This window comes from Phaeodactylum tricornutum, chromosome 4 (genome assembly GCF_000150955.2).
Source record: "Phaeodactylum tricornutum CCAP 1055/1 chromosome 4, whole genome shotgun sequence".
NCBI classification, from domain to species: Eukaryota; Bacillariophyta; class Bacillariophyceae; order Surirellales; family Neidiaceae; genus Phaeodactylum; species Phaeodactylum tricornutum.
The window spans coordinates 1,129,868-1,153,882 of NC_011672.1; the positions used below are offsets into that span (position 1 = coordinate 1,129,868).

Genomic DNA, 24,015 nt, shown 5'->3' on the forward strand with positions numbered 1-24,015 from the left:
ATTTTGCGGCTTGGGTTGACAGTGAATCATTCTGGGTATACGTTAACCCCTACGAAGATGGGCATTGCTTATGATATTTGACGTTTGGCTAGGTTTTACTTATCAAACCGATACGACACGGACATTTTCGCAAGAATCACATGCATTAGTGGGATTCATGTCAGGTTTCCAATCTCTTCGAGGTCACCATGGGAGGAACCACTCTTATTTTCGTCCGAGACATCAAGATTCGTCCCACCGGTAAAGCACCTCCTGGAAATAGAAACAATAGCAATGGGTAGAGGCGTCATCATTTTTTGTGTGAAGAATTTTGCGGTTTGGCTCCTTATTATTACTTCTGCAGTTTCCATCCAAGCGTGGATCCCATTGCCGCTCTCCGCAACTGTCAAAGCTCGTATCGACTCAACAACGCTTTTTTTCAGTCGATACAAGACGCCTTTGTACCACGGCGGGAATGAAGAGTCTTACGGACCACCAGCACCCGCTGTCGATTCCCGATACTACACATACGTGGAGGCGCCGGTGCAAAGTTCTCGCTCTCGAGACACGAAGCAGCCCATTACGTTGAGCCGGTTTTTGAGTGACGCAGTCAAGGAAAATGCCGAGCTCCGTGATCTAGAAAGTCTTTTTATGGGCATACAAATGGCTTGCAAGACGATCGCGAGTCTTGTTAACCGCGCTGGTCTCGTTTACTCCATTACCGAAGATATACGTGACGATATTACTGATGGACGATTCTACAGTATGAAACGATTGGACCATTTAAGGTATAAAGTTAGAATGGAATTCATCGATGTGAAAGCATCATGCAAGAATATTGACTGACCATTTGCTGTTCCTCTCTTTTTTTACTTTGTCTAGTACAGTGGTGCTGAAGAACGCTCTCAAGTACACGGGCAAATGTGAAGTGCTGGCACCCAAATCTCGTTTGGACAACGAATCACCTGCTCAACACCAACCGGGTGTCCTAATTGCTAAAAGTATGGACAGCAATTATGTGGCCTGCCTCGATCCGCTGGATGGAAGTGGTAATGCCGACGCAAGCATTTGTACCGGAACAGTATTTGGTGTTTTTGAAAAGGAAACTTCCACCGGAATAAGTCTTTGGAAAAAGTCTAGAGAGGATCGTGATCGTGAATTGGTGGATTCAGTGCTGCAGCCAGGCAAGAACATGCGGGCAGCGGGATATTGTCTTTATTCATCCGCCACCGTTTTAGTTTTTACATTGGGAGAATCAGTGCAAGGCTTCACATTGGATCCACAAATGCAAGAGTTCGTTCTCACTCACCCCGATCTAACAATTCCGAAGAGAGGAAGCGTCTACAGCTGCAACGAAGCCAACAGCGAGGGATGGGATGATGCCTACAATAGCTATCTAAGAAACCTCAAGACTGGAAAAGGAGAAACTGGGAAACGATACGCTCATCGCTACGTCGGGTCGATGGTAGGAGGTAAGTGGACTTCCCGCAAATGATGCAGCAATTCATCAGTCATGAAGAGACGAAAGGATTCACGTTTGCGCTCACCTTTTGGGCAGACATTCATCGTACGCTCCTTTACGGTGGAATTTTCGCGTATCCCGCTGACAGGCTAGAGCATCCGGATGGAAATCTCCAACTGCTTTACAAAGCCGCACCAATGGCATATATTGTGCATACCGCCGGGGGGAAAGCAATCGACGGTAGAAGCGGCTCTCTCCTAGAAGTGCGACCTGATAGGGTGCACCAAAAGTCTCCTTGTTTCATTGGTAGCTACGATGATGTCTCGGAATGGGAAAGCTATCTCAGCGACAATGAAGGCATTTATTATAAGAAAGGCAGAGACTAGTGTTTCGTGGTTCTTTCCAGAATCAAATTAGCCTTGAGGTTTTTATGCAACTTCCATTGTCCTGATAAGTAGTCGACTTGATACTGAAATCTAAGTCTAGAGATTGTTCTACCAGTTTGCAAAGTCAAATATATTATCTATCTGCAAAAATGTGCATTCTGAGGACAAGAGCGAGTAAACAATTCGTAATCCGGGCTTTTGCTAACAGCGGTGGCAGAGCTCTGACCTTTTCAAATCAGCTCTCTTCAGTTTGACAGCAAATTTTCCATCGTGCGTTTCGTAGCGTAAAGCTAGCAACAGAAGGTTGCCAATGGCCATGGTCCGCCAAACTCATTTTGCGCACGCAAAAACTGATGCTTAAACATGTAAAATTTGTCACTTATTGTAAGGCTGTTTTACGTTGCATATGTATGCTCCTACCAGTTTGAAGACTGTTAACCGGTCCGTCATAGATATGTAACACAAAGAAAAAGTATTTCGCCTGAAGTGTAAGAGACTAACTTGTGTTACGGTTGGCTGTCACTGTAGAAATATGAGGCCAGACATGAATGACTACGCTGACGTAGGAGTTTTTTGTGCTCGACTCATTCGACTCGAAATCACGTGGTGCTGCAAGGTTCCGCGATTGGCGAAGGAAGTCCGCTCGGGTACCTCGGAGAAGGATTCCGACCGATTGAAATGTTCATGACGAGAGACTCACAAGCTTTTAGGCGAACGTGTTCATACCATTCTATGTCCCGCGCTCTTTCGAAAATTGACAACCGCGCGGCTTAAAATGGATCGTCAAAGCAATAATGGATCCATCAATGCCACATCGTGCCGTCTTTGCCACTTTTCAGGAAGCGATGTGAGGCTTGGGTGTGGATGCACTCTCCATGCGGTGAGTTGGGTTTGGGTTGAATCGTTTGAGTCGGCGTTGCAATTGTTGGTTCATAAATATCTTAGACATCCCCATAATCGTATGCTTTGGATTGGCTGCTGAAAAAGTCTTTCTTCGCGGTTTGGAGGACCACTTGCCAAATATGCAGAATTTCTGTCGTCTTGTTGAAATGGCTTCTCCAATCAAAAGCTTGTCTTTTTTCAAGTCGGGAAGTCTCTATTTCACTACATAGAAGTTGAATACCGTTTCATTTGCCAACGCGTCACTTGTCGCTTGCTTACCTATTCCAGTTTACGATCGTAAACAAAAACTATCCTGCTACTCACATGAACGAATTTTACTTTTGCCATGGATGCAGAGATGCGTTCCTCTCAGCCTGGTGATTTCTGCGAAAAGCGCCCCGCTTGGTTCGGCTATTGCAGCTAGCCCCAATCAAAACATGTGTCCTTTGTGTATGAGGGCTCCTGTCTCCGAAATGCATTTGTTCGCCATGACTATCGACGATTTGGACCAAGCTGTTGAGTGTCGCAAAAATTCCGTTATGAAAAAGGAGCATGGAAAAGCCGCTGAATCTTTTGAATTGGTACAGGCGGAAGCCTCGTATTTGCTGCTTGCGCACTCGCCTATGTCGAACGGCATCTCCGGAGAACATAGCTACCAGCGCACAGGACGATGGACGGACGAAGAGACCGCCTTGACGGACTTTTTGATGGATGCTTTTGACAAGGGGAGGCTTCCAACTCCAGAGGGTATACGACTGAACGATTTTTTGTCAGGGCTGCTGCTTTGCAAAAATAGTCGTCTGACGAAAAAAATGAAGAACGCCAAGCTGAGCGTTCGGTCGTATGAATTTTCTGTCGACAAAGGCATCAATTTTTGTATCGACTTCCAGATGCTTTCGTCTCTGGAATCAAAATTCCTGGAATCGGTCAGCTCGGAACCCACGAGGCTCGAACTCCGTTTTAATATGACTAAAATGTGGAGGTCCCATTTTTCGAACTTGTGTTTACAAGTTGGCTCGACATTACTAAACGCAAGCGATTGGATATCAAGCTTGGAGACCATGGAATGTCGCGCGGCACAGGCAGAAGAATCAATTCGAAAGTCTCGTCGCCGTCGGATGGGATTAGCATTGAAAAACGATGTCCGGGCGGCGGTAGTTTCCTCAACAGAAAGCGGAGTATTCTTCTCGGGAATGCCCATGAAAAAAATGGAATCTTCCAAAGTTACTAGGGCTGACTCAATGCTTTCAACGTCGAATCTCGTCTCAGCTGATGGTAGCGCGGTGGAAAATCCTCATGGACCTGGCGACGCAGAATCTCTCTGTGAGACAGACTTTGGAAGCGAAGCGGACTTTATCAACGAAATGTTGGACGGCAAGGGACAAACGGAGGATTTTTCAAAGATCCTGGACGACTTTGTAACAGGGGAACCATTTTTCCAGCCATCTAATCACCTGCGCAACAGTGCGGGACCATTTCTCGAAGAGATTGTTGCGTTTGTTGAAGCGCACAATTTGCCTTTCCAGCACGTAGATATTTGGGTTCCCTCCTACACTGTACAAGGTCGTGGCCAGCCCGACGAGCTACGTCTTTGTCATGCTGGACACGCTACACGAAGTGATTTGGATTCATCGCTCTTTTGCCAGCTGTTTGAGTACGGTGAGTACAGTACCAAGTTCTCTTTTGCCCCTGGGGCGGGTCTACCCGGACGAGTTTATTCGACAAACCGATTTTCGTGGGAGCGTCACATTGACCAAGCCGACCCGAGTTTGTTTAAACGCGCTGGTGGTGCCAAGATTTATGGAGTGCAAACTGGATTCGGATTCCCGCTGAAGACAAATGCAATTGGCAAAATAGTTCTCTCCATGTATAGTACATCAGACGTTGCCGAAGATCCAACTGTCATAAAGTGTTGTCTGGAAAACATAGGACAATATGTTCCTGAGCCGAAGTGGAAGTTAGTTGTGGAGATGGGCGATTCAGAAAAAAATTCTTCTTCAAGCGACCTCGTGTTAACCACCCCGGCCTTCGATTCTAGTAACTTGATCCACTACCAACATGACAGTAGCGAGGTAAACTCGCAATTGCTTAGCGTTTCACCTCTAGGTGCATCGGAGCAGAGGTCTGTTTTGAAACAGTCCCCAAGACTTTTTCCAGTTCAATCAAATGCATTAAATATGCGTAAGACATCGTCAGCCTCCATGTCAAGCCACGCTTCGTCTGAACTACCCACGGATCCGGTCGAAGAAGAGCACTTTATCGCGACACTTTTGGGATACCACATGCCCCTCGCGGAAATTCCGTCAGCAAGAGAGCCGGAATCTTCGTCGGTCGCTCCAAGTCTTATGCTTCCACATTTTATGTCCCTTCGACTGCTTCTTCTTCGAGCTGAGGCTCGCCGTTCATCGAGAGATAATGAGCTGATTGATGTCGTGAAAAAAAGCTTTCGCGGATATTCCAAAGACCAACGGCGTACTGACAAAGACCTGGCCTTTCTTCTAGTCAAGGATTGGCAATACCTTATAGCCACTATGCCTGTAGACGAAAGAAAACCTGCGGCAAAACCCGCCGACACCCATCAGTGTCATGTTTTGAATACTCCAACTATTAAAACGTACTCGACCACAGGGAATCCGGTTTCGATGCCAGCGTCTCTTGGTAAGGAAAACAAAAATGTTGTCAGCATTAAATTTTTCTATGGATGGCAGCGGGCTTAAACACCTTTTTGCGATTGTTCATTTTTAGGCTATCCCGATCAAAGCAAATCTCGGCAAAGTTCGTTTGACCTGAGCTTTGACTTGCGAGCTGCGAAACAGCGGAAAATTTCTTCTTCCAACGAGTACGAGGCGCACGAACACAAAGTCAGCATTGTGGACGAGTTTGGTTAGGAATGAGACTATTTGGGGAGAAGCATCGAAGTAAACGGCGCACTTCTACATTTTTGCATTTTATACCGTCATGTCATTTCGGTTTTTACATTTTTGAATACACAGCAGAAATTTTGGACGAGCTAGCAGGGTGTCGACCTGATCCCCTCCTACCTCGTAATTACAATTTTATAAAGATTTTACTGTACTACTTTTTCTTCTTTATTGCGTTGCTACCTTGAGATACCGAGATTTCAGGTGCTGTCCGTAGCCTATCAAGTGAGATTCTTTGTAGTAGAACTCCGAGAGCCACCTTCATACAAACAAGAAGTAGCCACATCCCGATGCCAAGACTCCACAATACGAATGTAGGCATTTCGTGCCAGTACCCATTCAGCGAAGCATACTTGGCAGCTTCACGTAGTAGTCGAAACAAAACACAAACCAATGGCAATTGAGCGAAGCCAATTCGTTTGACCACAGCATGTGAGTGATCCAGGTTGACGCCTTCGTGACCGATACCGGTGACGTCTCCCGCAAGCAGCAGCGCGTACTCGCGATACACCTTCGCAGGCAAGAAGTTGAACTTCGTTATGAACGAATGCTTTATAGCATCCGCTACTAGCTCGGCCACCCAAACGAAGCAACATGTGCGCAAGTAGTCGACCAGCTGACCACGCTCCATTCCTTGGCTCACATTGAGGAGCAGCACCAGCCCAAGGAAAAGACCAAGCTTGAAGCGCTCGCAAATATCAGATGCTGTGATCTTAAAAAGCGCTGGCTTGTTGTACTTTTTAAAGACAGTACTCTTGATCTCGGCAAAATTCCCAGAAATCAATAGCGTCAATAGGGCTTGATCAGCAGAGTTCATGGCAACATTGAGTGTTTCGACGTGTACGAACAAAATGAGTGTGTGACAGGTTGCGTAAATCAGTACAAGAGCTATTGATATAATCATACGAGAAGACCTCGGACGGGAAACAGAGTTCCAGTACATACTTTCCAAACAATCCTGTCCCAAACCACACATGAGACGATCGAAGACTTCGACCATTGCAATTAGAACATATAGTTTGATCATGGCTTGTCCACGAATCCAATGGTAAAGCTTCCCAATACTGATGTCCGCCAAAACATAGCGATAAATCACGAAGACTATCATAACTTGAATCATTTGGTAGCTGTGCCTTCGGTGAAACTGGTAAGGAGATGCTGGTCGTTTCCAAAGAAAGATACGTAGTAAAAGCAAAAAGCAGCTCCACACAAACCGAACAGGTAGAATAGTGATCATGTACAGAAAAGAGTCCATACAAATGAAAAAGCCAAAACCCATGATCGCCTCCATCTGAGTTGGAACTTTAATAAATTCTTCCATCTGCACATCAACGTCCGGAGTCGATTCTTGAAAACTGTTGAGGTAGTTGAGCCATTTGTTTCGGACGGAATCATCGGGTACATTGGTAGATTCGACGGTTTTCTTTTCTTTCTGCTCCTTTTGTTGAAATTGTATGACCATGGGCCGTAGCCAGCTGCGCTCGGCGGCAGTCATAGAAGCGGTAGGAGGAGCTGAGTCATTGCGCTTGTCATACTCATCTTCATCGCCTCCGTACAAGAGCCGGAAAGAAAGATTGCGTTTATTAATTTCCCGACGAGATCCGAATGAATTTTGATTATCTGCAACGGCAATGTTATCATCTCGTCTATGATTAATAAAAATCTCTTCTTCTTCGGAATCGTATGACGCGCCATTTTTACCAGACGTGAGAGGAGCTGGTGATTCTAGATGAGGGATAGACGTGCTCGAGGATCGCGGTCTTGGAGACATTAAAACATCCTGCAATGGTGCAGAGAGAGATTGGTGGGGAGGGCTAGCGGCTGGTTCTGGCGAAAGCCGTGCAATGCGTTGGGTTTGGAGTAAACGGCTAAGTACAGAAAGTTTCGTTTCAAGTTCGTTAACGCGTTTTTCCAGATCTCTGTCAATTGAGTGATCATCATGTAATCCACCAGAAACCTTTCCCAAGAGATCATCTTCAACTTTGTTTACTCTCGGTGCTAAGCGAATGGGCTCCGGGGACAAGAACAATTCATCATGTCCCGTAGAGCCTCCTTTCTTGCCGGACTCGTGGAGCGCGTTGATTGGCAACGTCCTCAATCCTTTACTTGTGAGGCTCAAACGGTCTCTTTCCTCTCTTTCATTGTTCGATGACGAGCTAGAGGATGACATTAGGAAAACAAATTTTCAGCTGCAAATTATCCCTCCACAACGATGATCACTGTCAACAGTAATATGTACAGAGGGGTTAAAGCATGGGCTGTTGATTCGAACATGCAAACTTGTCACTGGTCAATGCACATAAGACATAAGGGGTTGTTGTTCTTGGCCTTTGTTTGTTACTATTAGTCCGTTCAAAACGTCGGATGACTGCAAGACCTAATTTTGGCGATCTACCCATGCGGTCTATGTGCCTTTTGTCATTGACTATGAATTCAATCTACACGCACTATGGTGCATGCCTATTGTCATGAAGTCTGTCCTCTTACCGATGTTAGTGATTCGCATTATAATGTCCTTTTTGGCGATTACTTCACATCAACGTGTAATCGGGTTGCTTCACAGTGCGACCGAATCGTGTCTTTTCCAATATCCTGCTTTTCGGCTCTGTCCCGGCATCGATAATTTTCGTGCCAACCAAGCACCGACGCTCCTTCGACCCTTTCGGCTTTCTTACAAGTGTTAAAGGGTATACTGTCTTGGCCGTCCACGATCTCCAAGAAATGGCCGATGAAGGGAATTCCTTTTCTCGGCGTTTGCCCCAGAAAAGTTGACGACAGCGATCTCGTACTTGCTTTGCTGTTTTGCGGAATGAGCTACCGAAGATAGGTAAGGTACTTTCACGGACGTAGTCAAAATCTCGGCCGTAGCTCTCAACCGCACGAATCAAAGACCGGTCCTCCATAGACTCCAGTCTCCAATGATATTTTCCATCGACGGCTTCATCTCCTTTTCCATTGTTAGGAATTCCTAATGGACTCTTGTGGGCGACCACCGATCGGTGACTCCGCCGTTGTGGGGACGCTGCAAGCGATCTTCTTCCGACTGCATGACTTCTTCTGTTCGATGGAATTCTTGGGCGTTGACGCAACTTCATCACCTCCGCAGCTCCACGGCGTCGATGCGATCTTGCTTTGCTGACTCGTTCTGTTCGGCCGTTCTGGCTTAATGAACTAATCTGCTGTTGACTGGCGTTGAATTTTCTTTCAATCGGAAATGTCCGAAGGTATAACTCTTCCTCTGAAAAGATGAAGTTATTGTTGGCTTCTGGCTCTAGCGCGATGTCAAGACGATAAGCTTCTCGTATTCCTGAAAAGAAAGCTCCGTGAATTGTGCTCGGATGAAAAAAAGTTGTATGCTCCCCAGCAAACATAAGCGCTGGGACGTTCCCTATAGAATTCAACACTGGCTCTCCCATAGCCCGAAGCTCAGCCGCTCCATCAACTCCTGGCGGAATGAAAGTGAAAGCCATTCGCGAGTACTGTTCGCGACCCCATCGTGTAGTATGGTAGTCAGTTGGCTCGGGAACCTGGCATCCGCATATTCTACTTAGTATTCGCAAACAATCTGTCACAATCTCCGTGTCAGTCCATTTCTCGATCTCGTGTGCAAATTCGCCGCCAAACATGAAGAGAAGTACAGGGTTGTCTGTAAACGTGGCCCCATTCAGCACAAGGTACGAATGCTCGTCCTCAGCTAGGCCCAAAAAGTCTGAGTCTTGCCAGAAAACATGAGGAAACGACAATGTACACTTGTTCAATAGTCCAATACCTAGACGCTCAATAGCCTGTTGCTTTGGGGTCGGTAAAGGTGGGTCAAAGCTAATCGTCTTTCTTTTCAGAATACCCAAGGGCACTGTACATACAACCGAATCAGCCTCCAAAACCGTTCCGTCCATCAAGGTGATTTGAACAACTGTGTTTCTCGGCCCAGTCTCGCCAGAATCGGTGCGCACTCGTTTTTTTAAATCGGCAGTCGCATGATCAACTGTAAATCGATCTACGCCTTGCCCTTTCAATACTCTGGGAGACCGGCGGGAATCAGCATCTTGACCCCGTACACGACGTGAATGTCGCGTCGGAGTAGACGGCAAAGATTCATTGATACATTGTGAGGAAGCAGTCCTAGGCATAGGAAGGCGGGTGGGCTGCCTCGACTCCTTCGTAGTGGTTACAGCTTTGGAGATAGGATTCGGATGCACGAGGTGGATCAACTCAACGGAAGCATTGTATACAATATCCAACGGTTCCGCCAAGGCTTCGACCACTGGTTTCCAACTTGCTTGCAGAGCGACGTGATCCCCGTCAAAGCCATAAGCCTCGTCCTCATTCCATTGCCATCCTAATTTCTCAAAACTGGTGCCACATGATACTTCTAGATTTGCTTTGTGCCATCTCAGTATAGCAGAAGTGTTGACGGCTTTTCCCTCGCAAACAGTGTTGAACAGGTCACCAAACGAAGTGTCGGATTGCTTTCCTCTTGTGCGTTCGAACGCTTCTTCGAGGCATTCATTAAATAAATGAGATATTCTTTCATCCTCGCGCAAATCTAGAGGCCATCCGGTCTTATCGAGCAGTAAAGTATCCGATACCGGTCGGGTGCGAACGCCAATCTGATCCACCAACTCGGCTACGGGATTGTCGTCGATACCGTGTATGAGAGCGCCTCCCAGATCGACTTGCTGCTCGCCGGTAGGAAGTTGTAAGGCAGTGCCTTTCAGACGACCCCCCACGCGTTGCCGTGCTTCCACTACGAGAACGTGGTAGCCTCGGTGTTGCAGTTCGCGAGCACAGGATAGGCCCGACATGCCCGCGCCAATCACAATCACACGATGTGGACGTTGGCGCTTCATGATCGTTGTTTTTTTTTTCGTATCAAGACTGCGTGTTGCTCGCAATTCCGGCAGGCATTTCAATGCGCTTGTACCAGGTATAGAAGATAGTTGCGATAAGATGTAGATTTGGAGGAAATAAGCGCGCTCCTTTTCACAATACCATCAGCTCCCGACTGACAAGATGTGTGCGGTTGGTCAAGAGATTTTATTGCCGAGACAACACCATCGTGTCGGAAGCTGCAATGGAAGACGGCCAGACATATGAATTTTCTCGTAAAAGGATAGTATTTTCAGTTTGCCGTTTTTCCTGTCCGTCTGCGCTCGTTTAGGCGGCTGTCCAGCCGCCGATCATTTACTGTCAGGTAGCATATTCCAAACAACACAAGCATTTCGGCTCTCATCGGTTTGGAACGACCATTGCGTACGCTACTCTAGCCAGTAAATCTTTTGAAGGCACGAAGAACATTTCAGAAAACCAACTAAACGTCAATTCCGGTAAAGAAATTGAACAAGCATGAGCCTTGCCAAAAAGCGAAAAGCTGTCGATCACAAAAAAAGCAATGGAAACCAATCCAAGAGTTCCAAAGTTCTAGACTTTGACCAGGATGCGTTTCACGTTGAGATCGGCTACTCGGAACTTTCCATGGAAGGTATTCACGCTCGGATCCAGGATCTTTGTCGGGGAGTCCCAAAGATTCCTGACTCCAAGTTTGCCGAAAAGGAGGGCGGCAAAGGCAGCGATTCTTCTGGATCTCGGGAAACATTGCCGCAGCCCATTCAAGAATTCCACTTTAACAAAACAGAAATTCGCGAATGGGCTACTTCTTTGCAGACAGTCCTAGAAGAGTTTCATTTACTGGTCGCCTGTGTCAGTCCGGCGACATACGCTTGGGGGACCGATCGCTCCGGAGCCGCCGATCAAAATTTGAGTCTCTTGTCGAACGAATTCATGCGCGCTCAAGAGCAGCTCATAGCGAGAGTGTCGCCCCGCTTAAATGACGTACTGGCGCCGGTAGTTACGCTCGTGACGGACAAGACTGTCACCGAAAAAGTCGACGGAAAAGAAGTCAAGCAAAACTACTTCATTACGACTCACGAGGATCCAGACTACGCCAATCTTTGCTACACAATCTTGGCTCGGAACGCCGCGAGTCTCCGACAAGTTGTGATTGCTAACTTTGATAAGTTGCTACGCGCAGTGCACGATTTTTTGAATGCGCAGCACAAAGACAATCAGCATGATTCACGTGGTTTCGTTTATTAATGGAAAAATGCTCCCTCTCCGGAACAAACGACATTGTGTTACTCGCGTTTCGTATCTTGGTGTCTGAAAGTGGAAAGCGACCTCTCCGGACTGCTAGCCATTCGCTCAATTTCTTTTCTGTAACAAGTCTCTACTGCTTCGTTAACGCTGATTCTTTTCGTGCCAAGCGGCAAAGTACCACTACCTTCTAGAATACACATGAACGTCAACACATCTTGTTTGCGCTTACAAATAATTCAAAAAGAAAGTTGTTATGGAGAAACAGCATGAGGTGTATGGCTGGTGTAGATCCTTGTTGAAAAGAAAAGTCGCGATGTCATGTTCGGCGGCCATTTCTGATTCTACAAGCGAATGTTCGGGTATCGGACATCATTGTATCCATTGAGTTCGTTATGCTGCTGTAGTATGTAGTTCTGGTGATTCACGTTCGGGCTTCGTCAGTAACTGTTATCATAACAGAAGTCCGCGGTTGGCCTTGGTATAGTACAATCCTTAGCCTCAATATGGTACAATCTTTGGAATTTTGGATAAGAACGCAAGTTCTCATGCGTGCTCACCTGCATCGTTCCACTCGCGTTGACGATAAAGCAAATTGATAGAACGTTTTCGGTCGCTTAACAAGAACCATAAGTGAGCGCTTGTTTATGTTAGTTTCGTTCCCATGCGATATCAATGAATTAATGGACTGTGAGATGGCTAATGGGCTCACCTTGTTTCTGTTGTTGTGATCTTCAAACACTTGGAAGGTATTGAGATATAGGATTGATCAGCATTTCTTTTTCTGTACGCCTAATAGCATAACTTGCATTACTGTCATGTACCACTTTCCAAAGCATAAGCTTTCGGTCGTCTGCATTTTATGTTACATTAGTAGGGAGTAGGAGCGGTGCACTTGTACAGACCGACGGACTCGGTGACATCAGCGATGACGTCAGTAGAAAGGCGGCGAATCGAAACCAGGATCCCCCCTCTCCCTACCGTAGTTTACTACCGGTGACGACGAAAAGGAAGAACAATCTGTTTCCCCCAAGCAATCCCATTCATATACTACCCACCCTGCTTTTGAAGATACTCTCTCTCTAGAATTGTAATACCAAATACCCAAAGTGTTTCTCTCTTTGATAGCTCCAAAGAAAGTTTTGTTATGTTGTGCTCTGCGGGTCGTCGACTTCCTCGTCGTCTGCTTCCAAAGCATTACCAACGAACCCCACTTTCGTCCGCCGCGGCGCAAAATGCGGATGGTACGATCAGTAGTTTTTCAGCGGATAAAATGCAAGCGGACAAGCGTTACAGCGGAATTTTGGACGTTCCGGAGTCGCTACTTAAGCCTTTCAAATCCGAATATTCTATTCGCGATCAGTTTCGCGAAGGACGAGCGGCTTACTTGGACATGAGCTCCACAACTCCTTTGGACCCCCGCGTACTGGACGCTATGGCGCCCTTCATGATTGGCAGCTACGGCAATCCTCATTCGCGTACTCATCAGTTCGGCTGGGAAGCCGAAAGTGTGGTAGAAAAGGCGCGTAAGCAGGTGGCGGACTTGATTGGTGCGGACGCCAAGGAGATTATCTTTACGAGTGGTGCCACGGAATCAAACAATTTAAGTATTAAGGGCGCCGCACACTTTTACGCCAAGCGCGGGAAACACGTCATCACTACACAGACAGAGCACAAGTGTGTGTTGGATTCTTGTCGTTCACTGGAATTGGAAGGTTACGATGTCACGTACTTGCCGGTGCAGCACGCTACGGGGCGTGTGGATATGGATCTCCTCAAGGCCACGATTCGTGAGGACACGGTATTGCTCTCCGTCATGGCCGTCAACAACGAAATTGGTACCCTACAACCGCTGGAAGAGATTGGGACCCTGTGCCGTGACAACAAGATTGTTTTCCACTGCGACGCGGCGCAGATGCTTGGCAAGATGCCGCTTGACGTTGACAAGTATAAGATTGATCTCATGTCGATGAGTTCGCACAAAGTATATGGTCCCAAGGGCATCGGTGGTCTCTACATTCGCCGTCGTCCCCGTGTCCGCCTCGAACCGATGATGTCTGGTGGTGGCCAGGAACGTGGATTGCGTTCGGGAACTTTGTCCCATTTTTTGTGCGCCGGCTTTGGCGCCGCTTGTGAGATTGCCAACAAGGAAATGGATTACGATCACGAGTGGATCACGTACCTTTCTAAAAAGCTGCAGAATGGAATTGAAGAACGAATTCCGGAGGTTGTCCGCAACGGTGATCCGGAACACAACTATATCGGTTGTTTGAATTATTCTTTTGCCTATGTCGAAGGCGAATCGTTGCTCATGGCGCTCAAAAATATTGCCGTCTCGTCCGGGTCTGCGTGTACGTCAGCTTCGTTGGAACCGTCGTATGTGTTGCGTGCCTTGGGTGTAGACGACGAACTCGCCCACAGCAGCTTACGCTTTGGTCTCGGCCGCTTCACGACGGAAGAAGAAGTGGACTTTGTTTTGGAATTGTTGGAAAAGCACGTATCGCGCTTGCGCGAAATGTCTCCATTGTGGGAAATGGTACAAGAAGGCATCGACCTTAAAACCATCCAGTGGACGCAGGATGCGCACCACCATTAAAATCGCGGGAAAACGGATGTGCCTTGCCTGACTGTTAGTACACGGACACAAATTCGAGACCGACGTAAGCGTCGTTTTACATAGATATAATTGCGTAACAGTGTAAACACGATTGCATGTAATCACGACGGCCTTTTTTGGTAGAAAGTTGCGATACGTGCATACCGGCTAAGATCTAGTAGGAGAACACGTATATGCATGCAAGAGAAGGAAGCCTCCCTCCTCCCAAGCAATCTAAGATTACTGGCAGTGGGTATGTAATGCAGACGAATATTTTTTGCGAGACAGACAAGTTAAAGGCTAGAATAAAAGTAAAGCTTGACGAGCGATGTCTGGCAAATCCGTGATCAAACAAAGGCTACGCGCGTTGTTTACTTCTTTCGCTGGTAGGGTCCGACTTCACGCACATTGGCCATGACCTTGGCGGCGTTCTGAGCAATCTGGTCCCAGTCCTTATTCGCGACGGCGACGGGATCAAAGAGGGGTGCGACGAGTCCCACGGAGGCGGCTCCGTTCTTAAGGAACTCCCCGGCGTTGTCGAGGTCCACCCCAGACGTGGGGTTGATGCTCAAAAAGGGCAACGCCGACGAGACGGCTTTGACCCAACCGGGTCCACCCGCGACACCGGGGAATAGCTTTTGCAAGGGAGCACCGTGACGATACGCGTTGACGAGTTCCGTGGGCGTTTGGCATCCGGGCACGGAGACAATGTTGCGCTCTTTGCACCACTCAATAACGTCGGGAAGCATGACGGGAGTGATGATAAACTCACTGCCTGCGTCGACAGCAGCGGCAGCATCATCGATCGTCAGAATGGTCCCGCATCCAATCATGACCTTGCCATCGTACTTGGCACGGAAATCGGCCAGATGCTGCAGACAGTTGGGAGTCGTGAGGGTGAACTCGCAGATCTGGAAACCACCGTCAATGGCGGCTTGCATGGCCTTGGGGCAATCATCCGAAGTAGCGGTCCGGAGAACGGCGCAAGCACGGACCTGCGCAAAGGTGTTCAGGACGTGTTCGTAGTTTTCGACGGTTTGAACGCGATCGAGACCCGATGAAGCCGCGCTCGAAAAGAGACGCGCGTGGGATACGCGGAGGCGGGCAGCTGACGCTAGAGCAAGTCGGTGAGCCATGACGATATTTGATGGGTCCAAAAGATGGATAAAAGAGATTGCGAGTGTTATGGTAGGTGTTGGGCGAAAAAATCCTCAAACGAAACAGTGAGAAAGCTTCAACAAGGAACTGAGACAGCCTCCAACAACAAAAATTCACATGCTACGGGAATCTCGTTGGTTCTTGTTGCGGCGAGGGTTCCTCGCGCAAATCGTGGCGGTCGACGAAATAACAGCCGTCGACGGATGGACATCGGATCCTTTGATTGGCCGACAATGCTTCCCGATTGACTGTGCGGTTGGTATGACGTATGCGCGAGAGACTCATCCAGAATGTATCGTATGTGACAAGAAGCAATAAGTCGTAAAGAGCTGTTTTTCCATCGTCACAGTAGATTCATAAATTGACTGTGAAGGAGGTACCGGTAGGTAGACTCCATTGTTCTTCTACCAAATAAAACATACGGGATAAGACTCATTGTCCTGGTCAATCCGTTTCCTCAGAGGTATCAAGGATTGTTGACAGTGAGCATCCAATAACTGTTAGTGTGAAACATAATTGGTCTAATATATATCAGCAGTATGATTGTTTTTGCATTTGGCTGCAATGACACACAACACCACAATACTTGTAGTGGCCTGCCAAAGTATTGGTTTATCCAGAATTGTGCAAGCATGAACGTGCATCTCAAGTGCGCTCAAGGGAAGTGGACAGCTAGTAGTAGCAACTTTTATACCGCAAATCACGCAGCATCTAGCATGGTTGCAGACCCACCGGACAGAGGTAATGACAGTGAGGTCGAAATCTCCATTGATATTCTACTATGAGTCAATGGCAATGAATGCAAAAGCCATACTATTTGTCTTAACATCCACTTTTAAGGCAATTAAATTTTATTTTTTTCGCTGTGGTAGCTACCAATTAGAGGAGAACGAAACATAAAAAACTTGCAAATATTGGCATCACTTCCTAGAGTGGAGATTCGTTGACGTGTTCTCAGCCAACAAACAGGTTATTTGGGAAAAAGGGTATTTGCCGCGCTTACAGCTAGTTACTGTTAGGTATGCCTCGAGCGTTGGAATTTGACGCGGCAGGCTCATAGATACATTTTGGCCACTTTTAGGGCTTCCGACAAAAATCCATTCTCGCTCTGTTGAAATCTCGACCCTCTCTCTGTATATTCCACGTAGAATAACAGTAATCTTCTCACAAGTTGACTAAACCTAAATTAGTGAGCATTTGCTCTTATCCTCTAAAGTGATTTCGCACGATCAACTTCGGCCAACTCATTCCTTCTTTCTTACTGATTCGTTCCCATGTTGAACATATCTTGCTTCTTCACGTTCAATACTGTTTTCCTAAATGTGTATCTTGAACTTCATGATCTTGAATAGTTTCTCTCTCCACGTCAGTCAGACGTGCGTCTCTAACGTATGCTCTGAGTCCGAAGTACGGACACATGACTGACCGTCATATCACGACATCGCTCGAACCTTTACCACCACCAGACTTATATATTCACTGTCAATACAATAGTGTCGTGCTTAGTTTCATGCCGCGAAACTTGGACGACTCCACTAAGAGTTTCATTCTGAGAGTTGCAGGATTCACCGTAACTTTGCTCGTGTGTTTCATCCTTTGGGGGCATCTATTCTTCTTGCCGAGACTGCGACGGAGGGCGTTAAAACTTTCCTCCGAGCAAGGAAGACGTGCGCCACCGCATTCGTATGAAACCCTTCTGTTGGTAGGTTGTGGTCAAACGATCCTCGTCTTATCGCTGCTGTCTTTTCTATTTACGCTACCAATCATCTTGTCCGGAAGGATTGACTCGGACGAAGCCAAGGCGTTGTCGGCAGATTTGACGTCTTCCATCAACTTTTGCGAAGACGACTTTCAATTTTCGCGGTACGTTGCGGAACCAGCGAACGTGGCTTCGTCGCTCGGTGCCTACCTTCCCCTCGCATTTCATGGTCTAGCAGGACCACCCTCCCAGAGTTGGCGTCGGCGTCCATTGAGGGATGGCGTCCGCTTTGCTGCCGCCTACGCTACATTGGGCACAATTGGTGTCGGGTCCATGGCGCTCCACGCGCTTTTAACCTCCTGGACACAAGGTGGCGACGAGATTCCTATGCTCTGGTATACGGCCACAACCTGCTTTTGTGCCTTTGATATTTTGTGCTGGTGGAAGGAGACACACCACCAGTGGCGTTCAGAACGCTTGGGAGCAGCCGTTGGCGTATCCGCCATCGGTGCGACTGTTACGTACATTTTGAATCGCAGCGACTTTACAGTTTTTTCCTTACTTTTTGCCATATATTCGCAGACCATGATCTTATCTATCTTGTATCTAGTGATCGGATTCGACTGGGAACATCGGCAGCCGAGTGGACCTGCTGCGGGTATTGAATTTCAGGTACATGTATTGCTGCCACTCGCCACAACTTCGGGCCTCTTGACGATCATGTCGATCGTTGTGTGGGCGTCAGAAATGGTGTATTGCCACACCGCAACTAGAGACGTGCACTTGGCAGATGCCACGTGGGTGACCGACCTGCTTTTCGTGGTTTGGAACTGGATGATTCATCCGTTGTGGCACGTTTTAACCGGTTTATTGGCGTGGATCGTGGTCCAGGTACTCTTTGCTGCACACGGTACCCAGCGTGGATGGGGAGTGGCTTCGGTCAAGTGGTCACTAGCACCGTACGTGCTGTTCGAACCAATTGTTATGACCGATGGCAACAAAGCCAAACCCAAAAAGACTTTATGATTCCAGCTAAGCTCACTTTTAAGAGTAATGGAAAGTTGGTCAACTGTTAATCTTGGTTTCGTACTGGCTTCGGAATTGTAATTGTGTATTTTGAAGGGTCGGTAGGAGTTTGAAGCTTCATCAGCGAAAAGCTTCCGATTTCATCCCGATTCTGTCCCGTGATCGCGTCTTCAATATAGACATTACCACTGCAATACAACAAATCTTCAATATCAGCGGTGCTTCTAGCTTTTCTAGCTTCCAGTTCGGGGATACCAAATGTTGACGATGCCAAAGGTAAGTCCGAAGACATTGAGATACGTTCCAGGCGTCCTTCCATCACGAGAATGCGCTCCTTTTTCGGTGGGATAACTAGTCGCACCAGCAATCCAGCGTCTTCCTTGCTTTCGCCCATGAGGCGCCAAGTCCCTCCAGATGTTTTTTGCCGCGTCTCTTGATCAAGGATGGGACCGCCTGCTGTGGTACCGTCAACTCGCAAAATAATATTGTCGGATCGACTATCGTTGCCTTCTTCTACTTCGAATCCGGTTGGTGAACTCACAACTCTCCAGAATCCCATGCAGTGCTCCCGACTCGGATAAGGTGGCAATTCTCGGGTAGTCTCCGGCTGGTCTTGCGTGGGAGCCAAAGTTCCCTCCTTGTACTTGCTGAAGACAGAGTTTTCCTGAATAGGAGGTTTTTCTTTGGGCTTTGCCAAGTCAATTTCGCTGCGAAATTTGGCCCGGCTTTCAATTGCGTTTCTTATGCGGTCTTTCGTCCAATTGTCGAGTTCGTCTGTATTTCCACGCTGCGGCTTGGGCGCCATGAATGATTCCGAGTCGCTCCCTTTTGAGGCATCCACAAGATTCTGCTCGGGCAATACAGATGAATCTTTCGTTTCCGTTCCTGGGACACTAGAGGATTCGTATAAAGAATACAGTTTGTTACGGGTTTTAGACAGCAAAGGATCATCATCTCGAGCATCATTGGCGGAGTTAGTTCCTTTTCGTTGAAGCGCCTCGGCTTGCAGTATGCGCTCTTCGTTATAGGCTTCAAATTTGGCTTCTTGCTTTCTCAAAGCAGCATTGCCCTCGGGCAACGGAATTGATCGGGCTGGCAGATAAAAAGCCTTTTCGTCGAGAGACTTCTCTTTACCCTGTCGATTGTAGATGGCAACTTCGCGCATGCGGGCCTCCCCAAAATCATCATCCAGCCATTGGCCCCAGAAAATAGGTGAAATACCGTTGCCACCTTTCTCGCTGGGTAGCATCCATACCTCCTGATCGTCATTTTCGGTTTCGAGAAAGTCAATCCAATTTTTCGGTAATCGCATGAATGGAATGTGGGGTCGGAACGAGGGATCCGCGACGACATCGTTCTCGAGCGCCAGGCGTGGATCCTCCGGTAACCACGTGTCCCACCCAGTGTCGGTATGAATACGCTCCCGTAGAATACTAACCAGTCGTTGTAGCCTCAAAAGGCCGTTCTCGTTTTCAACGTTCGCCACCGTGGACAAGACATTGTTTCCAGTGCCATCGATTTCGAGGCCTTGAAACGAGAGTAGAAGAGGACTGATATTATCGTCGTTCGCGGCTCCCGTATCCGGGGTTCCATCATCGCGTCGGACTTCGTTGTCGCCTGCCTCAACTGAGGTCTTCTCCGCGTCTTCTTGATTGATTACATCTGCCACCGTTTTTTTCACAATGTCGTAAAGTTTGTCGGTGGAAACTGCCGTTGCCGACGGCGCCCGTACATATAGGAGGGGTAGTCTCGTGACGGCGGGCGCAATGCAAGCGTGGACGAGAAGTGGACAGTGGTACAGGATGGCTCGTTGGACGCTTTCCAATTCCAGTAGGAGTTCGTGGCAAGCATCAACGGGCAAGGCAATCAAATGTGTGCTCGTCGAGATGCAAGCAGCGGCCTTTGATACATCGTCGGTGGTGTCGCTGGGGTTTGCCGTATCATCATTTGCTTCCCGATGGCTCTTTTGTAAAAATTCCGCAACAAAATCGTTCATACGTGAGGATTCAGGTCGCTGCGGAATGTTGCTTTCGTCGTCTCGTAACGCTGCCGTACACCGCGTCGGGAAGGATACTCTGTCAGGTTTCGTCACTTTGCGACGATATGGACCCACCCACGCAGTAACGCCACCCTGTGATAGCCACAGAGTCGGCGAGTAGAAACCCAAAACCAGTAGGAACGTGAACGTCCTTGAGTCTCTGGGCCTTTTCATGTCGTCGGCGCTGCCTCCCAAAGTATTCCACGTTTCGTCGCTGGCGTACGAAGGCAAGTTTAACGCTGTGGGCCACACGAACAAGCAATGGAATCAATGATTCGAATAAGAAATCCTCCGGAAACCAAATAGTGTGGGGAAAAGCAAAGGTCCCGTGATTCCAACCAAGAGTCCGAAGGCCAGCTCCAGTACACAGTTTGTGAGACGTCCGACACGAGAGGCAATTCCATTCGAATGTACAAGCGACTATTTGTGATAGAAAAAGAAATTTACCAGATGGACAGCGACGTACATGCGAAGCTGTCGCCGACGAGGACAGTAACTATAAGTTGACATCGGATATACGTCACATACGACACGATTGCGAGACAATCAATAGAGAAACGCGACCCAGCATACCCCCACCACGCTAGGCATAGTAGCTGTCGATTGGGGAGGACTGCAAATTCTGTTCCAAGTGAGCGGGAAGACGACAGAGATACACGAGAAACAAACTTGTGAAGTGTGCGCAATACGGGGTATAATATCACGTCTTCTGTAGGCTGCCTATCCATGAGTCTCTCAAAGGTCTTCGTACAACACCTTTGAAGCGCAGTGTTCTGACTACCCAAGAAAACGACCGCTAGCAGTAGCAGGTTACCCTTAGAGTAGGCATTCCGGTTGCGGAAAGCCAGTGAGTGCCTCTGGGATTTAGTTTACTCCCAAAAGAACCGTTGGAGTCTTGGCACGCGGGCAATCTGGGAAGATCACTGTTGTTCCATACCTTGCTTTGCTTAGAAAATGCAGGTTTCCTCAACAGGCGGGATGTGGACGATTCTGCTCCTCGCCTTCTTGTGGTCGTGTACGTGTATAGCGTTTACCACACCGAGATGGTTTCCGACGCCAAATATGCGTCACAGTCAATCCATTGTGCCACTGTTCGATCGTATCCCGCCATCCTTTCCGTCACTGGAAATGGCGGGCGCGAATACAACGGGTAGTGGGATGAATAGCGCTCAGACGCTATTTCCAACACCGGATAGGACTAGTCTCGCATCAATCTACACCTCGGAATCCCACACGGCAGCGGCGGCGGTGATGTCGAATGGATTCAATTACAGCGCTCACTACAATACTGCTGCTTTAATTCCTCCTGTCACTTTCACATCCGCATCCACCGAAGTCGCTGCGGAGAAGGACCGTTCCGAGGCTGACACTCCACCAGAAGTCAATCACTGGACCGAAATAATGCGGGTCGGGTGGAAAGATGATACGTCTACGACTAATAGCTCCACCACATCGGCACAAATCAGCAGTAGCAGCACAAAGTGGGACGCTGTATGGTCCGACTACGATTTGCAACAAATCGAACGCTACTGGGATCGGATCATGCCAACGGTTAGCTACCTGGGAACCGACGCGGTCGCCAAGATTTACCAAGCTCTATGTGTCGCGTACCGCGCCCATCGTGGCCAGATGCGCAAATCTGGGGAACCATTCATCGTACATCCTGTGGAAGTATCCTTGCTTTTGAGCGGCTTGAAAATGGACGCCGAAACTGTCATGTCGGGTTTATTACACGATACCGTCGAAGATACGGATCTCACCTTTCAGCAAGTCGAGACGCTGTTTGGACATACGGTTAGAAGTATCGTCGAGGGCGAAACCAAAGTCAGCAAATTACCAAAGTTGGCGTTTGCCGAATATGCTGATGAACAGGCGGAGAATTTGCGGCAAATGTTTGTGGCCATGACTAGTGATTACCGCATCATTATTGTCAAATTGGCTGATCGGCTTCACAATATGCGAACTCTGCGATACATGAAATCAGAAAAACAAATCAAAATATCACGGGAGACGCTAGACATATTTGCGCCCTTGGCGCATCGCATGGGCATCTGGCAGTTCAAGAGCGAATTGGAGGACACTTCTTTCATGTATTTGTATCCTCAGGAATACAAACGACTGAACCGGCGATTACGACTGCATCAACAAAGCTTCCAGGAGACTCTGGAAAAAGCGCAAGACATCTTGCAGCGTCAGCTAAATCTAGACTCAACATTGCAGCAGCAAGCTTACAAGGTTGAGGTTTCAGGGCGTACAAAAGAGATATACTCCCTCTGGCATAAGATGGAAACAAAAAATGTGCAAAACCTCGATCATATAGTCGACGTTGTTGCTCTGCGGGTCGTTATTTCCCCTCGGGATAAATCTGTGGAAGCTGACAAATCAGAATTGTCGAATGATTCGGATCGTGGTGTATGGCTTTGCTACCATGCTCTAGGGCTTGTTCAGCATTTGCCGGGCTTTGTTCCGGTTCCCACCCGAGTCAAAGACTACATATCCTTCCCTAAGCCAAATGGATACCAAAGCTTGCACACGGCATTGATCCTCAACGGCCAAACAATCGAAGTACAGATCCGGACTAGTATGATGCATCAAGTAGCTGAATACGGTAGGTTTTGAATGTTTCAATGAAGGTACTTCTTTCTATAGTCTTGGTGACCTAACCTCTCTCGGGTTCCTCTCAGGTATGGCAAGTCACTGGGCGTATACGGACGATAAACGTCGCGGGAGTAATGAGGAGCTATACAGCACGCCCTGGCTTTCATCGATTAAGGAGTGGCAGAATGAAGCAGTTAGCTCAAGGGATTTCGTCGACAGCGTTCGTCGTGAACTTCTTGGCAAGAGAGTTTTTGTCTTCTTGCGCAACGGCAAGATTCTAAACCTAGCTCGGGGTGCCACAGCAATTGATGCTGCCTTTCAGATCCATACCGAAGTTGGCTTGTCAATGCACGGAGTAGAAATCAATGGGAAACCTGTTCCTTTATCCTACGAATTACAAAACGGCGACGTCGTTTCTATTCTTACGGGCAGTGGAAGGCCGGCCACGGATTGGATGCGCTACGCCAAAAGTCGCTCCACGAGATCAAAACTGCGATCCTATTTTCGTGATCGACAAAAGGAAAGTCTTCGAGAGGCCGGGAAGATTCTCCTCATGGATTATCTTACAGTGCACGGGACACTGATTCAAGAGTCGTCATATCTTGAGAAAGACTTTGCTATTCCAAAATCAACAGAAGAGTTGGAATATTTGCTGCCAGGCAAGACATCGTTCAACGATGTTGACGAGCTCTTAGTGGGAATTGGGAAAAACCACAATCGCTCAAAACTCCACCAAATTGTATCGCAGCTTTTCGAGGTCCCCAAAAGGATATTAATTACTGCTGAGGAGAAGAAGATACCCCGTCTTCCAAGCAACATTTTTGCTGCCGTTCAGTTGCGTCAAGATCGGGCGAAAGATGCGGGAGATGCGGTTGATCTGGTCGGTGAAATCGTGACAGACCCAGCCACTTGGAGCACTTTGCCGAAGAAGTCTGTGTTTAGCTATTCGGCAGAGAGTATGCTGGCTGGTCTTGACCTACCAATCGAATACGCTGATCCTGAGCATCTTTGCGTTGACTGTTTGCCTGTATACGAAGACGAAATTGTTGGTACGCGAAAATCGGGAAGCGTGTCAATTCCCATGGTCCATCGTGTTGGATGTCCTCACGCGCAACGCGCAATTAATCAAGCCAAAGCGCACCAGCGTCAAAAACCTTTTGTGTCAAAGCTACAAAAT

At 47.8% G+C, this 24,015-nt stretch overlaps 10 protein-coding genes across 10 annotated transcripts; 6 read left to right on the forward strand and 4 right to left on the reverse strand.

Annotated features, from left to right (window-relative positions):
* Positions 1–222: 222 nt before the first annotated feature.
* On the forward strand, positions 223–1,827 carry FBPC4 (fructose-1,6-bisphosphatase; the record flags this gene model as incomplete). The annotated part of the gene is made up of 3 exons (XM_002178334.1): positions 223–767; positions 862–1,451; positions 1,538–1,827. The coding sequence occupies exons 1-3, from the start codon at positions 274–276 to the stop codon at positions 1,825–1,827; spliced, it is 1,374 nt and encodes a 457-aa protein (XP_002178370.1). The 5' UTR covers positions 223–273.
* Positions 1,828–2,371: 544 nt separating this feature from the next.
* PHATRDRAFT_44641 (predicted protein) lies at positions 2,372–5,597 on the forward strand (the record flags this gene model as incomplete). Its single annotated transcript, XM_002178335.1, has 4 exons — positions 2,372–2,507; positions 2,538–2,707; positions 3,066–5,367; positions 5,455–5,597. The coding sequence occupies 4 exons, from the start codon at positions 2,372–2,374 to the stop codon at positions 5,595–5,597; spliced, it is 2,751 nt and encodes a 916-aa protein (XP_002178371.1).
* Positions 5,598–5,784: 187 nt separating this feature from the next.
* PHATRDRAFT_34116 (predicted protein) lies at positions 5,785–7,800 on the reverse strand (the record flags this gene model as incomplete). The annotated part of the gene is made up of 1 exon (XM_002178611.1): positions 5,785–7,800. The coding sequence occupies one exon, from the start codon at positions 7,798–7,800 to the stop codon at positions 5,785–5,787; it is 2,016 nt and encodes a 671-aa protein (XP_002178647.1).
* A 1,112-nt stretch (positions 7,801–8,912) lies between these two features.
* PHATRDRAFT_51708 (flavin-containing amine oxidase) lies at positions 8,913–10,435 on the reverse strand (the record flags this gene model as incomplete). Its single annotated transcript, XM_002178612.1, has 2 exons — positions 8,913–9,562; positions 9,830–10,435. Coding segments are annotated over 2 exons (1,256 nt in total), but the record flags the coding sequence as incomplete, so codon positions are not given.
* Positions 10,436–10,941: 506 nt separating this feature from the next.
* PHATRDRAFT_44643 (predicted protein) lies at positions 10,942–11,784 on the forward strand. The gene has a single exon (XM_002178336.1). The coding sequence runs from the start codon at positions 10,977–10,979 to the stop codon at positions 11,724–11,726; it is 750 nt and encodes a 249-aa protein (XP_002178372.1). The 5' UTR covers positions 10,942–10,976; the 3' UTR covers positions 11,727–11,784.
* A 1,332-nt stretch (positions 11,785–13,116) lies between these two features.
* Positions 13,117–14,319, forward strand: IscS (precursor of desulfurase cysteine desulfurase IscS; the record flags this gene model as incomplete). The annotated part of the gene is made up of 1 exon (XM_002178337.1): positions 13,117–14,319. The coding sequence occupies one exon, from the start codon at positions 13,117–13,119 to the stop codon at positions 14,317–14,319; it is 1,203 nt and encodes a 400-aa protein (XP_002178373.1).
* A 371-nt stretch (positions 14,320–14,690) lies between these two features.
* PHATRDRAFT_34120 (predicted protein) lies at positions 14,691–15,455 on the reverse strand (the record flags this gene model as incomplete). Its single annotated transcript, XM_002178613.1, has 1 exon — positions 14,691–15,455. One exon carries the CDS (start codon positions 15,453–15,455, stop codon positions 14,691–14,693), a length of 765 nt encoding a protein of 254 aa, XP_002178649.1.
* Positions 15,456–16,987: 1,532 nt separating this feature from the next.
* On the forward strand, positions 16,988–18,131 carry PHATRDRAFT_44645 (predicted protein; the record flags this gene model as incomplete). Its single annotated transcript, XM_002178338.1, has 2 exons — positions 16,988–17,973; positions 18,095–18,131. The coding sequence occupies 2 exons, from the start codon at positions 16,988–16,990 to the stop codon at positions 18,129–18,131; spliced, it is 1,023 nt and encodes a 340-aa protein (XP_002178374.1).
* Positions 18,132–18,204: 73 nt separating this feature from the next.
* Positions 18,205–20,644, reverse strand: PHATRDRAFT_44646 (predicted protein; the record flags this gene model as incomplete). The annotated part of the gene is made up of 2 exons (XM_002178614.1): positions 18,205–20,428; positions 20,497–20,644. 2 exons carry the CDS (start codon positions 20,642–20,644, stop codon positions 18,249–18,251), a joined length of 2,328 nt encoding a protein of 775 aa, XP_002178650.1. The 3' UTR covers positions 18,205–18,248.
* A 1,138-nt stretch (positions 20,645–21,782) lies between these two features.
* PHATRDRAFT_11099 (predicted protein) lies at positions 21,783–23,391 on the forward strand (the record flags this gene model as incomplete). The annotated part of the gene is made up of 2 exons (XM_002178339.1): positions 21,783–22,848; positions 22,925–23,391. Coding segments are annotated over 2 exons (1,533 nt in total), but the record flags the coding sequence as incomplete, so codon positions are not given.
* Between the last annotated feature and the right edge of the window lie 624 nt (positions 23,392–24,015).

Excerpts from the sequence above, each read along its gene's own strand:
- PHATRDRAFT_44643 (XM_002178336.1), top strand. The coding sequence starts at position 10,977 with ATGAGCCTTGCCAAAAAGCGAAAAGCTGTCGATCACAAAAAAAGCAAT.